Here is a 16,032-nt window from a genome sequence, read left to right as displayed (position 1 = left end):
GCTGCTAGCCAGAAGGATACAGCACACTACTTACTGCAGCCAAAGTAAGATTTCTTTCATTTGTTTGCATGACTGCTTAAAAAGACTCTTACGGTTTGGGAATGGTTTAGCCAGCCAGCCTGCTAGCTAGGACTGCTGTGTTAGTCAGTTTTCTCCCAACGTGGAGCAGGATTTATTTGCTTAAAGGGACAGTGTACCCGCATGTTATGTTGCTGTGGAGAAATAAAGCCACTGAACGTTTTCATTTATCCTGAAAATACACGTGTGGACTGTTCCCTGACCTCGGCTACAGGCCGTCCTGCCACAGGTGGTGTCAGAAGTGGGATGTTGGACGGGCCCTGTATCTGAAGGGCCACACACACACACAGACGGGGGGGAAAAAATGGAGACAATTTTTTCTCAGTTCCTTGAGCAACAGCTCGAGCTAGCAGAGAAACAAGCTGAGCAACAGGCCCAGCAATCTGAGCAACAGGCCCAGCAAGATGAGCGACAGGCCCAGCAAGATGAGCGACAGGCCCGGCGAGAGGAAAAGCTACTCCAATTGCTGGCCGAAGGCCCAGCCCAAGGCAGACCAGGGATTCCAAATAACCCACCGGTAATGCTGCATAAAATGAAGCCAAACGAAGACCCAGAGGCATTTCTCCTCACTTTTGAAAGGGTAGCCACGGCCCACGGCTGGACAGTTGATCGCTGGGTAACGACTCTGGCTCCACTCCTCATAGGGGAAGCTCAGGCAGCCTACCAGGCTCTTCCAGCAGACGAGGCCATGGACTATCAGCAACTAAAGGCTGCTATTCTGGATCGCCTAGGCCTCACTCCAGAGACCTACCGACGGCGGTTCCGGACAGTCAAATATACAAACAGAGACAGACCCCGGGTCTTAGACCACCGCTTAGTAGACTTATGTACCAGGTGGATACAACCGGAAAAACATGACAAGGCAGAGATCCTTGAACAGTTTGTGCTCGAGCAGTTCATACAGATACTGCCCTCCTCCTCCCGCTCCTGGGTAAAAAGACACGCTGCATTTTCCCTGGATTCAGCGGTCCGCTTGGTGGAAAACTTCCTGGGCGACGACACCCAACAGGATAGCTGGGAACGGCCGGTGCAAACACCAGTTGCTTCCGGTGATGCTAGAGGCAGGAGAGCAGACAATCGAGGGGTCTACAACCCGCCTGCTCGGGAGATCCAGTCAACCCGATCGGAAGACCCTTTCCCATCTCGGAGGGTTCCTGGTACAAACTCCCGCAGAGATGCCCATCCTGGCTCCGAGGCCACTGGATCACTCAAGGGAGGCCGCCACCCACAGTATTCCCCGAGAACCTGGACTCCTGTCACCCACCCGGTGGAGAGGATAACCCCACCAACCAGAAGGGAGGACCCCATCCAACAGCGGAGAGGTCCAAACACCGAGCCCCGTCGAGAGCTTCTGCTGACGACCGAGGTTGCGGATTCAGGAGATGATGAGATGGACTGTTCATATGGCAGAACCACTGCCACAGCTTGTCTCCGAGGGGACCACAATCCGTGGTTAGTCCCAGCATCTCTGGAGGGGACAAAAGTAAACGCCATGCTGGACTTGGGCTCTGGAAAAACCCTGATCCTAGAGGGCCTAACTCCAAGCAATAGACTATCTTATGACTCTCCTTGAAATATCGAGTGTATCCATGGGGATACAAAGAGATACCCGACGGCGAACGTTCTACTGCGTATCCAGGATCAAAAGGCTAGCCTACTAGTGGGAGTTGCTCCCTGGCTACCTGCTCCTGTTCTACTTGGCCGAGACTGGCCCTACCTCAAAACATTGTTGGCCCCTACTCCTACGTAGCCTACTTCTCTGGTACCGGAGAAGCCCGGAGACTTGTTCCCTTTTCCCCCAGAGATTTTTCCCCATAGACACCATGTCCCAAAGACACGGAAACAGAGACGTGCGGAAAAAGAGGACTGGTTAAGAAAGGCTGGGACTCTTGGTAACATTAGTCAGCCCAAAGGACTGCAGGTCATGGCCGGGGATGACCAGGGTGGGGAACAGATAGATACGGGAATTTTGCCAGACCTGGATCTTCCTGACTTCCGTCAGAGGCAGAGGGAGGACCCAGCTCTGGCTAGACAATATGAGAAGGTGGTACAGGTCAACAACAAGATAATGGATGAACAGGGTGTAAAAGTGTTTCCACATTTTGAACTGTTGAATGACATTCTATATCGTGTGAATAAGGTTACACAAACAGGGGAGGTCATTCGACAGATGCTAGTCCCTAAAGGGTTGATTAAAACTGTTCACCCTAGCCCATACTCTCCCATGGGGTGGTCATTTGGGCAGAGATAAAACCACGGACCGCATCTCGTCCCGGTTTTACTGGCCAGGCATACATGGTGACATCATGAAACTATGTGAGACATGTCCTGAATGCCAGTTAACTAGCCAAAAAGGACAGAAGCCGGCTCCCTTGGTTCCTCTGCCCTTGGTAGCCGTCCCATTCGAGAGAATTGGGGTAGATCTGGTCGGACCTTTAGAACCCTCTGCGAAGGGACATAAATTTATACTTGTTGTGGTAGATTATGCCACCAGATATCCTGAGGCCTTCACTCTGAGATCAGCCACTGCTAAACAGGTTGCTCACAGGCTGTTAGAACTGTTCTCTAGGGTAGGACTTCCCCAAGTAATGTTAACTGACCAGGGAAAAAATTTCATGGCAAAGTTAATGCAGGATGTCCTAAAGTTATTGGAGGTAAAATCCGTCCGGACCTCAGTCTACCATCCTCAGACTGATGGATTGGTAGAGAGGTTTAACCGTACTTTAAAAACCATGCTTAGGAAGTTTGTGGACACTGAAAAGCGAGCTTGGGATGAATTTCTCCCTTTCCTGTTGTTTGCGGTACGAGAAGTTCCCCAATCATCCACAGGCTTCTCCCCGTTTGAGCTCCTATATGGACGCCAACCTCGGGGTATTCTCGACCTACTGAAGGAATCCTGGGTGGAGGAGCCTTCCCCCTCCAAGAATACCCTTCAGTATGTCATAGACCTTAGAAACCACCTAGACATGATAGGCCGGTTTGCTATGGAAAACCTCAAATCTGCCCAAGAACGTCAAGAGAGGCAGTACAACCAAAATGTTCGCTTGAGGGTCTTCCAACCTGGGGACCAAGTGATGCTACTACTACCGACATCAGAGAGTAAACTCCTTGCGAAGTGGCAGGGTCCTTTCCAAGTTCTCCGCCGCACCGGGGAGGTGAACTATGAGATCTCTCAACCAGGGTCCAGGAAGGGTAAACAAATCTACCACGTGAACCTCCTGAAACCCTGGAAAACGATGAGATCACTATTCATCCACCCTCGGGAAGGAGAGACGGATTTGGGTCCGCAGCTTCCAAAGGGTAGTACGTACAATGACCATCAGGTTCCCATGGGAGGGCAGTTAACAACGGAAAAAAGGTCAGACCTACTAGAATTATGTGACCAGTTCCCAGATGTTTTTTCGGAGCTGCCAGGGCAGACTAATTTAGTGTCCCATAGGATTGAGACAGAACCTGGCGTAAAAGTACGGTCCCGTCCCTATAGATTGCCAGAGGGCCGAAAAGACCTGGTAGAGAGGGAGATAATAGACATGTTGGAATTGGGCGTGATCGAGGAGTCCCACAGCGAATGGTGTAGCCCTATCGTGTTGGTCCCTAAACCAGGTGGGAAGGTGAGGTTTTGCGTGGATTTGCGAAGGGTAAATGCTGTATCCAGATTTGATGCATATCCAATGCCTAGGGTGAATGAATTGCTTGACTCGCTTGGGAAAGCAGAGTATATCTCTACCCTAGATCTCACGAAAGGATATTGGCAGATACCTCTAGCGGAAGAATCCAAATGCAAAACTGCCTTCGCCACCCCTCTCGGGTTATACCAATTCGTTACGATGCCATTTGGGTTACATGGGGCTCCAGCCACATTCCAAAGGTTAATGGACAAGGTACTACGACCCCATAGGGCATATGCCGCGGCCTACTTGGATGACATTGTCATCTATAGCAGACACTGGCAGTCTCATATAAAAAGGTTAAGGGCAGTCCTAACGTCCTTAAGAGAAGCAGGGCTCACTGCAAATCCAAAAAAATGTGCCCTGGGTAAATCCACTACAAAGTACTTGGGCTATGCCGTTGGGGGAGGGATAGTAAGGCCACTAGCTAGCAAGGTGGCCGCCATAAAGGAAGTCCCCACCCCACAGACAAAGACACAGATCCGCTCCCTTTTGGGGTTAGCAGGGTATAACCGGCGGTTTATCCCCAATTTTTCAAAAATATCTGCACCCCTAACAGATCTGACAAAAAAAGAGTGCCCCGACCCAAGTTAAATGGTCTTGGGAGTGCCAAGATACCCTTGACATGCTAAAAAAGTGCCTGTCAGAGGGCCCCGCTCTTCGGAGCCCAGATTTTAAAGAGCCCTTCATCATCCAGACGGATGCCTCAGAGGTAGGACTGGGAGCAGTGCTGTCTCAGCAATTTGATGGTGTTGAACACCCCATACTGTTCATCAGCCGGAAGCTGTTCCCAAGGGAAGTGAGGTATTCCATTATTGAGAAGGAGTGCCTCGCTGTAAAATGGGCAATTGAGGCCTTGAGACATTATGTCGCCGGAGTACACTTCATCCTGGTCACTGACCATGCGCCCTTGAAGTGGTTAAACACCATGAAGGACACAAATCCAAGGTTGACCAGGTGGTATATGGCCCTCCAAACCTTCTCTTTTGATATTCAGCATAGACCTGGAAAAGACCATGGAAATGCTGATTTTTTGTCAAGAGAAGGAGTGGAGGGTCGGGCTTCAGCCGTGTGGGACACTAGCCACACACAAACAGGGGAGGTATGTGATAGGGTGAAGTCAACCCCTATCAGTTATGCCTGGGAAACATATGTCTGAGTGCTTCATCCAGCACTCATAAGGGTTAACTCAGGTGGAAGCTAGCTAATCATGATGTAAGCTGACACCTGAGAGCCAGCAAGGTAGATAAGGATCTTGTTACCAGCAGTAGCTGGCTGTCTCAGATGAGAGCACATGGATAGATGTGCGCTAGCCAGAAGGATACAGCACACTACTTACTGCAGCCAAAGTAAGATTTCTTTAATTTGTTTGCATGACTGCTTAAAAAGACTCTTACGGTTTGGCTATGGTTTAGCCAGCCAGCCTGCTAGCTAGGACTGCTGTGTTAGTCAGTTTTCTCCCAACGTGGAGCAGGATTTATTTGCTTAAAGGGACAGTGTACCCGCATGTTATGTTGCTGTGGAGAAATAAAGCCACTGAACGTTTTCATTTATCCTTAAACTACACGTGTGGACTGTTCCCTGACCTCGGCTACAGGCCGTCCTGCCACACCAAGTTACATAGATTTAGGGGTAGCTAGCTGGCTTCATCCCAGTTTGGTGATGCCAGCTAGACCTACCGTCAAAACCTGCTTTTTTGTATGGGGCACTGGCCATTCGAGAATTCCCTCCACTTGAGCCGGCTTCAGCTTAGGTGCCCCCGTTCTACTCTATGCCCGAGGTACAGTACCTCTACTATCCCGACCAGACACATAGAAGGTTTGAGTGTCAGTCCTGCTTCACTGATCTGCTTTAGCACCGCTGCTACATGTACTAAATGTGATTCCCAGGAGTTGCTAAAGACAGCTATATCATCCAGGTATGCCCAAGCAAAACTTTGCATCCCCTCCAGCAACCTATTGACCAGGCGAATGGCATAACTAAGAAATCATATAAGCCACTCAGGGTGATGAAAGCAGACTACTCCTGCGCCTCCTGGGTCTGATGGATCTGCCAGCACCCCCTGGACAAATCCATGGTAGTCAGATACCTTGCCCTGACAAGCTCATCTAAAAGCTCGTCCATGCGGGGCATGGGATAGGCATCTGACATCGTCTGAGTGTTGAGCTGTCACTAGTCCACACAGAACCGAGTAGTCCTGTCCTTAGGTACCAGGACTACAGTTGAAGCTCAGGACTCTGAGATGGTACTATTACCTCCTCCTTGCTCCGCTTCACCTCTGCAGATGCCCGCTAGGCATTTTTATACAGGGGTCTTTGATGCCCGGTGTGGACCAGGTGATCAGTATTGTTGTTCCTGCCTGGCTTATCTGTGAACAGGACCCTATACTTTTCTAGCAAAGCTTGTGCCTGCACCCACTGGGGTGCCTTGAGCTGGGGACCTATCCCTACTTGCTCTAATGTGCCCCCCATCCTAGCTTCCCCTAGGAGATCGGGCAAAGCTTGGCTCGCCTGGTTCCCAGCCAGCACCGATGCTTTCAACATATTTATATGATAGAACCTATGTTTCTGTATCTCTGTCTCTCTCCATCTAGCTGTACAACATAGTTGCACTCGTTCATCCGCCGGAGAACTATATACGGGCCAGCCCAGGCAACCATGAGTTTGTTCTGCGAGTGGGCTTCAGAAGAAGCACTTGCTGCCCAGGGATGAACTCTCTGCTACGGGCGTTTTTATCATACCAACACTTCAGCTTGGTCTGAGCATCCTTCAGGTTAGACTGTGCCTTTCTTACTGGACTCTGAGCTTGACTACATACTGTAGCACAGAAGCATCAGTATCAGTCGTCTCCCTTTCCCATCCCTCACGGAACAGGTCAAGCGGTCCCCGGACCCTGCGACCATATAGGAGCTAAAAGGTGAGAACTGTTCAGCTTCTCTAAATGCTCACAGCATCTGCTTCAGGGTACCATTGAACCACTCACAGTCCATTTGTCTAGGGGTGGTAAGGGGTAGTATAGAAGGTTGTCACCCCGCATGTCCTCGAGAGACACTGGAGCAATTCAGACATGGAAAGGCTCATTAATCACTCAGGAATCGGTGGTCTCAAATGCAGGGGGACGGTGATCTCCTCAGTGGGCAGGGGTACCAAAGGCTCCTCTGCCTGGACAAGTGCTCGACTTTGGCTCCTTGTGACCGCGGACACAGGAGCATCTTCAGCAAACAAGCAGATGAGGTGCCCCAGGTCATTACCGAGTAGGACCTCAGTATCCAAACCTGGCTGGACACCTACATCCCTCACTTCTCGACCGGCACCCCAGTTGAGAAACATCCGGGTGACCTGGATTGACCTAGGTCCCCCATCTGGCATGGTGACCTGCCTCCCTGTGCCAGGACCATATCAGGTCGCACCAGAGTAACTGTGGCACTGGAGTCGATCAGGTTAACTGCCTGGCGATCTCCAATGGTCACTAGATGCAAATGCTTTTCCCGGACATCATTCATCTGCAGCCAGACTGCTGCAACTGGATGCTCGTCTGTCTCCTCTGTTGTCCTGCTGGTTGCTGCTGCTGGAGCCGCTGCTTGGGTCAACCACTGCACAGCAGCTTGCTGCTCCGCTGTAGGTGCCATCTCATACTGGTGACTGGACTCGCAGCTTGGGTACGTTGCCCCAGAGTGGGGTTGCTGGCACAGGGAGGGTTGGGGCAATCTGGCTTCAGATTCCCGGTCCGGTGACACTGGTAGCACCGGCACTCGTGGACAAACTCAGCTGGCTTGACCACATTCCCCCCTGCAAAAGACTGTCCTCCAGGTTGGGGTTGCAGGGGGATCCTCCGCTGGCTTACCTGCCCAACTGGCAGGGGCCGCGTAGGTAGTGCTTCCTATGCTGGGGTCGGGTGGTCACAAATTCATCTGCCAGGATTGCTGCCTCCTCGTGGTTAATGACCCACTCCCAGACTTCTGGCAGACACCGCTGATAGAACTGCTCCCGGAAGATGAGATCGAGCAGTTCATTGTGGGTATGGGTTTGACGCCACTCTACCCACCGAGTAACCCGGTGGACTAACCGTACCATGAAGTCTGCGTGGGTGTCTTGGGCGGTCTTGTCCTCGGACCTGACCCGCTCACCTATAGGTCTCAGGATTGACCCGGTACCGCCGCAGTAGGACGGCTTTAACAAACTCATAGTTCTTGCCGTCATCTGACTTGATCTCCTCAAATGCCTCCTGTGCCCCTCTGCTTAACAACAGGGACAGGTATTTGATCCAGTCACCCGGCGGGAGAGTGTACCGCCGGCACTGGTTTTTGAAGCACCGCAGGAAACAGTCAAGATCACTGGTACCCACTGTATTTTTCCCGCTGTAGTAGCTCCTAGACCCAGGATCACTACCATAGCTGCAAGTTCCTCGGCGGAGCGAGATAGGTCTCCGAAGCCATGGGTACACCCTGAGCCACCGGGGTGACAATGACCGGTCCCCCGGGCTCCATGCCTCCACTCCCATATCTGGCAACAGCTACCGCCGCGTTGGCAAGTGTGCCTTCATGCCCCTCCAGGATCGCCTCCAGCTCGGCCTTGCTGTGCCCATGTGTCGACAGACCGAAGGTCTCACACCGGGCAACAATGGCGGCACGGTCCTAGGATATATACCGTCCTAATCGGGAAGCCATCTACACCTTGTGGCACTAAGTCAAGGTACACAGAAAAGTGTGATTCCCTGCTTTTTATTACGTGTCTGACACTACCTGTTTTGAGAGCTCGCAATCTATGAGTTCGTCTTTGTGCTATAAATCCCACGGGAATTTATAGCCCAAAGCCTAATAGTCACACTGCTACCACCAGAAAAAAAAGCCCGTCACAGGAGACCAGCACTTTTAACACCTTTTTAACCAGTATCATTCACTAGGCAAAACAAGGAAGTGAAATAAAATTAGGTTTATTCGGGTAAACCTCCGTACACATAATGAATATACAAAATACAGATGAAATACACACTCACTTGGGCTATGGGGGTGAAAACTAAGCTCAAATAGGTGCAGGGCACGGGAAATCCCTCCCGGCCTCCTGGTCCCTTTTTCGGCTACATTCTAAAATGAGAACTTGGACCTCACATCTGACTTAGTCTCTGCAGGACAGGCTTTTTTAGCTTCAGAAATGAAGCCGGTTGCTCTGCTATTCGTAACAGAGAAACTTTGAAAAGCCCACCCGCGCTTCATCGACTCAAGCCACAAGATCGTCTGGTTCTCTGACTCGGCCAACTCCTTACATAGACCTCGCTGTTGTATCTTCAGCATGGAAGAAGGAGCGACCAATCAGAGTGTGGGAATTCCTTCCACCAGCCAATAGTTACATAGTTACATAGTAGATGAGGTTAAACAAAAAGACATACGTCCATCAAGTTCAACCTATGCTAAATTTAGACAACAGATACTTTATCCTATATCTATACTTACTTATTGATCCAGGGGAAGGCAAACAAAAAACCCCATTAAGGGGAAAAATTAATTCCTTCCTGACTCCAAGAATTGGCAATCGGATTAATCCCTGGATCAACATCCTTCCCATGTATACTTATTTGGTATATCCATGTATACCTTTCCCATCTAAAAAGATGTCCAACCTTTTTTTGAACAAATCTATTGTATCTGTCATCACAGTCTCCATGGGTAATGAATTCCACACTTTAACTGCCCTTACTGTAAAGAACCCTTTCCTTTGTTACTGGTGAAAGTTCCTTTCCTCCAACCTTAAGGGATGGCCCCGAGTCCTTTGTACTGCCCGTGGGATGAATAGTTCTTTTGAAAGCTCTTTGTATTGTCCCTGAATAGAAACAGGGGCTCGTCTCTTGGCTGACGTCAGAGGAGGAGGCGTGACAAGCCAGTTCGAAAAGCCAGGGAAATATGGATTAGCCAATGGGAAACGTGCCTGCGAGTGCCATCTTCCTACAGCTAACCCATTGCCACCCGCTGGGCAGGCTCCGCCAGGTCTAGCAGACTCAAAAGGTGTCCCCACAGAGTCCGAACCTGGCAATTCACCCTTCCTCGCCCACCAAATGGTTTTGTCATCTTTGGACATCCTCCCTCCTTTGAACTCCGATGTCTATCCAGACATTCCGGCACCTATGTGGATGCCTGGGCTGACTGCATAGACAGTTATACAAAATGCACCAAACACAATAAAATATGTTTCAATACAGGGGTGACCCATACCTTTGAGGGAAATGGGTTGGGGATATCTGGCCTCGAAAACCTGGAGTCTGGGGGACACTGGGTTGCCCCGGTGTAATTCAACCTGTGTACCGGCAACTCATGCCGAAAGAATGCTGGAGAATTAGGGGATTACCGGTAACTTTGGCCCCCAAACTCCTGCAAACAAAATAACTGCATTTCCACCCAAATATCCCACCTAAAACTTATACTCCTGACGTTGCATGTTTCTGGGGCAAGGGGAACATGTAACGTGGAAAAGCAGGGGACACTGACTTTTACAGGTTACATTACATTGCCCCTGGCTCATGATGCTACCTAGCTGCCAGGGACCCACGATTTTCAGGGGTAACCAGTCGTGCTTAACCTGTATTATGCAGACCGGCTACCACCTACCGTCACAGTCTCCATGGGTAATATAACACTAGCATTATAAAATGACCTGTATTCATGTGTAAACAATGCTGGCAATGGGGTAAGAGCTGTATTTATAGTACTAGCAGTATAAAAAGGGTTGTGTTTATGTAGATATAGGCAGCATATAACAATATAAGATGACATGCATTTATGTGAATATAATACTGGTGGTGTTCCCATTGTGGAAGCTGTATTTATATGCCTGTAGAGCTGGTAGAATACAGTTTGAGGAGCTGTGTATATGGAACATGAGATGCTCTGACCACACCTGTTTGTATGTTGACTTATATAGTCCTTATGAGAAAGAAAGAAAACCTGGCGCCAAATGTTCAAATGGATAATCCTGTGATCCCAGGGAATCTGCACACATGCTTGACAGGCCATGGAACGAGAAAAATTAACCAGCTCCTTGCTGGACTCTTCAGCTACAGACAGGCTCTAGGTGTGTCTATCTTTTTAAACTGGGGAAAAGCCCAGTCACAGGGCTCTTGTTGGTTTAAACTGCACTCCCGTTCATGTGTGAGTAGTGGCGGATTTCCCATTAGGCCCGAGCCTAAGGCAAGAAAATGTGGTGGTGGTGGCACCAGGTAAATGCCTAGGAGTTGCGGATCTGGAAATTCGCTACTGCGTGTGAGCTTCTGATTAAGCCAGAGAGCCTGTGAATCAGGAGGAGGAAGTCAGGGGATCCGGCCACACGTGCTGTTGGGCTGTGCACCCAGAAGACCACCCCTATCACCGGCAAGTTTCCTGTACTACCTAGAAGGGTCTTTGGGCGAGAGTACCGGCGGAGCAGAGCTCACACTCAGCTAGGACTACCCCCTGCGCCGTTAGGACACTGTTATTACATCGCCTGTTATCACCCTGCTTGTTGTAAGTAGGGTTTTGATTTTACCCCCACCGGACGACCAGCTGTTCTCCACTTGTTTCAGTGCTTATTCTATGGCATAGTTCTAGTTTTAATAAATTGTTTATTTTAGTTTGTCACTAGAAGTCTCACTGTTTTATGTGTCATAGTGTTATACTGATTTACCCAGCAGTGTTGCGCTATGATTTGTGTTTGTTTTCCTTTTTCTTGTTCCATGGCCTGTCAAGCATGTGTGCAGATTCCCTGAGGATCACAGGATTATCCATTTGAACATTTGGCGCCAGGTTGTCTCTTTCTTTCACGTTGTTTTCTGTTTGTACTAGCAGTAGGTACCAGGCAGGCAGCCAGCCTTTATGTAAAGAACATTATTTTATTGTTTACCATTGGTGTTTAAACTTTAGCGTTATCACATTTTTTTCATTATATAGTCCTTATGGTATACACTACAGCACTGGTTGTTGCGTGTGTGCGTGTGTGCGTGTGTATGTGTATATATAGCAATGTCGGTACAGGAGGAGGTGGGCTGGCAGTGTACACAGTGCTGTAGTCGTGTATGTGTATCTTCCTGTATACTTAGGGGCTCAGTACCTCGTTTTCTGCCAGTGCTTGTTTGGCCAGGAAATTCTCTCTCTTCACCTTTATCTCAACTGACTCCGGGATATCTGGGACCATGAAATCAATCATACGAGCAAGGAGAAACACTACATGCTGTGAGGAGAGCGGGAGAATGTGTCACTAAGGGAATAGAGAAAATGAGGTGTGTGTGTGTGCGGGCGTGCGTGTGCAAACCTGTAAAATTCCCATTTCGTAGTCTGGATGTGAGGACGCTAACTTTAGGTGTGCCCTATCAAATGTAACATTCACAGATCTTCTATGGACCTGGGCCCAAGTGATTTAGGGAGAAAGATTAAAGAAATAAGGATGGACTTCTGTAGATGTTTAATAGATCGCACTTAATGGCAATAGGAAAGTGTGGCCATTTTTCTTTAGGCCATAAAACCCCTGAAGTGGGAGATTGCACTTGGCTACGAGAAATTACAATTTAATACACAGAATATGAACTTTTTAAAACATTTGACTGCAAGAAGAAATTCTATTTGCAGAACTCCCAATCCAGATCCATTTGAAGAGACATGAAACAGGTGTAAGGGATGTGCCCAGGAGGCGGCAGATAGGTGTGAGGGGGAGAGAGGGAGCTGTAAGAAAGGTGCGAGGGGGAGAGAGGGAGCTGTAAGAAAGGTGTGAGGGGGAGGGAGCTGTAAGAAAGGTGTGAGGGGGAGGTAGCTGTAAGAAAGGTGTGAGGGGGAGAGAAGGAGCTGTAAGAAAGGTGTGAGGGGGAGAGAGGGAGCTGTAAGAAAGGTGTGAGGGGGAGAGAGGGAGCTGTAAGAAAGGTGTGAGGGGGAGAGAGGGAGCTGTAAGAAAGGTGTGAGGGGGAGGGAGCTGTAAGAAAGGTGTGAGGGGGAGGTAGCTGTAAGAAAGGTGTGAGGGGGGGGAGCTGTAAGAAAGGTGTGAGGGGGAGAGAAGGAGCTGTAAGAAAGGTGTGAGGGGGAGAGAGGGAGCTGTAAGAAAGGTGTGAGGGGGAGAGAGGGAGCTGTAAGAAAGGTGTGAGGGGGAGAGAGGGAGCTGTAAGAAAGGTGCGAGGGGGAGAGAGGGGGCTGTAAGAAAGGTGCGAGGGGGAGAGAGGGGGCTGTAAGAAAGGTGCGAGGGGGAGAGAGGGAGCTGTAAGAAAGGTGCGAGAGGGAGAGAGGGGGCTGTAAGAAAGGTGCGAGAGGGAGAGAGGGGGCTGTAAGAAAGGTGCGAGGGGGAGAGAGGGGGCTGTAAGAAAGGTGCGAGGGGGAGAGAGAGGGCTGTAAGAAAGGTGTGAGGGGGAGAGAGGGAGCTGTAAGAAAGGTGCGAGGGGGAGAGGGAGCTGTAAGAAAGATGCGAGGGGGAGAGGGAGCTGTAAGAAAGGTGCGAGGGGGAGAGAGGGGGCTGTAAGAAAGGTGTGAGGGGGAGAGAGGGAGCTGTAAGAAAGGTGCGAGGGGGAGAGAGGGAGCTGTAAGAAAGGTGTGAGGGGGAGAGAGGGAGCTGTAAGAAAGGTGTGAGGGGGGGAGCTGTAAGAAAGGTGTGAGGGGGAGAGAGGGAGCTGTAAGAAAGGTGCGAGGGGGGGAGCTGTAAGAAAGGTGTGAGGGGGAGAGAGGGAGCTGTAAGAAAGGTGTGACATAGACATACCTCAAACACAATGACAAATGCCAGCCGGATCGCCATCAGGTTCCAGTAATCGAGTGTCAGGTTCCCGTCGGAATCCCGAAATGCTCGATACCTGAGCAGGTTAACAAATTACAATTAATCACTCGCTGCCTTAGAGAGAAAGGTCCCTGAAATGTAGGTTGTGTAAGTGGTATATGTACAGTAGAGGCAACTCTTATTCTAACAAAAACCAGTGGCAATTCCCCCAAAAAAACAGGAAACACCCAGGTACATTCTGAATACAAGCCTTAAACTTTCCTTAAACTAGCCCCAGCATTTCTGCATTGATTAATGGCCTATCAGATTAACAACGGGGGTCCCTGGCAGTCCCATTCAAACTGAATTGGACTGCCAGGGATCCCTGCTGTGTTAATCCTATGGGTCGTTAGTCAATGCAGAAATGCCTTAAACGTGCCTCAAACTAGCCCAGAACATACCCAGCACATACCCAGCACATACCCAGAATGTAACCCGGCTAGTTTACAGCAAATGTTAGAATAAACGTTGCCTCTACTGTATATATAGTTAAAATGTAGGTGGAATATAATGTATGTCAGTTATATACAGATGCAGCCACGAGTATCCGAACACTTGCCTCAGTTTGAATGGGACTGCCAAGAACCCCCGCGGTGTTAATTCGATGGGCCATTAGTCTCTCTCCAGAAATCTCACAGAAATATTGGAGCATTACTGGGAGAAAGCCACAGTATTTCACCAGGCAAGTGTTCGGATACTCGTGGCTGCATCTGTATATATGAAGAGTTGGAGATCGGTGTGTCTGGGTATTCGGGGGTTGGCGGTAGGAGTTCCTGGTGGGTATGCGGGGGTTGGCGGTAGGAGTCCCTGATGGGTATGTGGGGGTTGGCGGTAGGAGTCCCTGGTGGCATGCGGGGGTTGGCGGTAGGCGTCTCTGGTGGGTATGCGGGGGTTGGCGGTAGGCGTCCCTGGTGGGTATGTGGGGGTTGGCGGTAGGAGTCCCTGGTGGGTATGCGGGGGTTGGCGGTAGGAGTCCCTGGTGGATATGCGGGGGTTGGCGATAGGAGTCCCTGGTGGATATGCGGGGGTTGGCGGTAGGCGGCCCTGGTGGATATGCGGGGGTTGGCGGTAGGTGGCCCTGGTTGCTATGCGGGGGTTGGCAGTAGGCGGCCCTGGTTGGTATGCGGGGTTTGGCGGTAGGCGGCCCTGGTGGGTATGCAGGGGTTGGCGGTAGGAGTCCCTGGTGAGTATGTGGGGGTTGGCGGTAGGAGACCCTGGTGGGTATGCGGGGGTTGGCGGTAGGAGTCCCTGATGGGTATGCGGGGGTTGGCAGTAGGAGTCCTTGATGGGTATGCGGGGGTTGGCGGTAGGCGTCCCTGGTGGGTATGCGGGGGTTGGCGGTAGGAGTTCCTGGTGGGTATGCGGGGGTTGGCGGTAGGAGTCCCTGGTGGGTATGCGGGGGTTGGCGCTAGGAGTCCCTGGTGGGTATGCAGGGGTTGACGGTAGGCGTCCCTGGCGGGTATGCAGTGGTTGGCGGTAGGAGTCCCTGGTGTTTATGCGGGGGTTGGTGGTAGTATTCCCTGGTGGGTATGCGGGGTTGGCGGTAGGCATCCCTGGTGGGTATGCGGGGGTTGGCGGTAGGAGTCCCTGGTGGGTATGCGGGGGTTGGCGGTAGGCGTCCCTGGTGGGTATGCGGGGGTTGGCGGTAGGCGTCCCTGGTGGGTATGCGGGGGTTGGCGGTAGGCGTCCCTGGTGGGTATGCGGGGGTTGGCGGTAGGCGTCCCTGGTGGGTATGCGGGGGTTGGCGGTGGGCGGCCCTGGTGGGTATGCGGGGGTTGGCGGTAGTTGTCCCTGGTGGGTATGCTTGGGTTGGCGGTAGGCGTCCCTGGTGGGTATGCGGGGGTTGGTGGTAGGCGGCCCTGGTTGGTATGCGGGGGTTGGCGGTAGGCGGCCCTGGTGGGTATGCGGGGGTTGGCGGTAGGCGGCCCTGGTGGGTATGCGGGGGTTGGTGGTAGGCGGCCCTGGTGGGTATGCGGGGGTTGGCGGTAGGCATCCCTGGTGGGTATGCGGGGGTTGGCGGTAGGAGTCCCTGGTGGGTATGCGGGGGTTGGCGGTAGGAGTCCCTGGTGGGTATGCGGGGGATGGCGGTAGGAGGCCCTGGCTGGTATGCGGGGGTAGGTGGTAGGCGGCCCTGGTTGGTATGCAGGGGTTGGCGGTAGGCGGCCCTGGTGGGTATGCGGGGGTTGGCGGTAGGCGGCCCTGGTGGGTATGCGGGGGTTGGCGGTAGGCATCCCTGGTGGGTATGTGGGGGTTGGCGGCCCTGGTGGGTATGCGGGGGTTGGCGGTAGGCGTCCCTGGTGGGTATGCAGGGGTTGGCGGTAGGCGTCCCTGGTGGGTATGCAGGGGTTGGCGGTAGGCGTCCCTGGTGGGTATGCGGGGGTTGGCGGTAGGAGTCCCTGGTGGGTATGCGGGGGTTGGCGGTAGGAGTCCCTGGTGGGTATGCGGGGGTTGGCGGTAGGCGTCCCTGGTGGGTATGCGGGGGTTGGCGGTAGGCGTCCCTGGTTGGTATGCAGGGGTTGGGGGTAGGAGTCCCTGGT

General features: G+C 51.6%; 1 protein-coding gene across 2 annotated transcripts in view; it reads right to left on the bottom strand.

Moving 5' to 3' along the window:
- Positions 1–16,032, bottom strand: part of ANO7 (anoctamin 7) — a 291,143-nt gene that overhangs the window by 4,189 nt on the left and 270,922 nt on the right. For both annotated transcript variants that reach the window (XM_075569552.1, XM_075569553.1), the window contains 2 exons: positions 13,442–13,532; positions 11,819–11,938 (listed from right to left, as the gene is read on the bottom strand). In XM_075569552.1, the coding sequence (XP_075425667.1) occupies positions 11,819–11,938; positions 13,442–13,532 (211 nt within the window). The remainder of the gene's footprint in view (positions 1–11,818; positions 11,939–13,441; positions 13,533–16,032) is intronic.

This window comes from Ascaphus truei, chromosome 14 (genome assembly GCF_040206685.1).
Source record: "Ascaphus truei isolate aAscTru1 chromosome 14, aAscTru1.hap1, whole genome shotgun sequence".
In the NCBI taxonomy this organism is placed as follows: Eukaryota; Metazoa; Chordata; class Amphibia; order Anura; family Ascaphidae; genus Ascaphus; species Ascaphus truei.
This window is presented reverse-complemented; position numbering and strand designations above follow the sequence as displayed.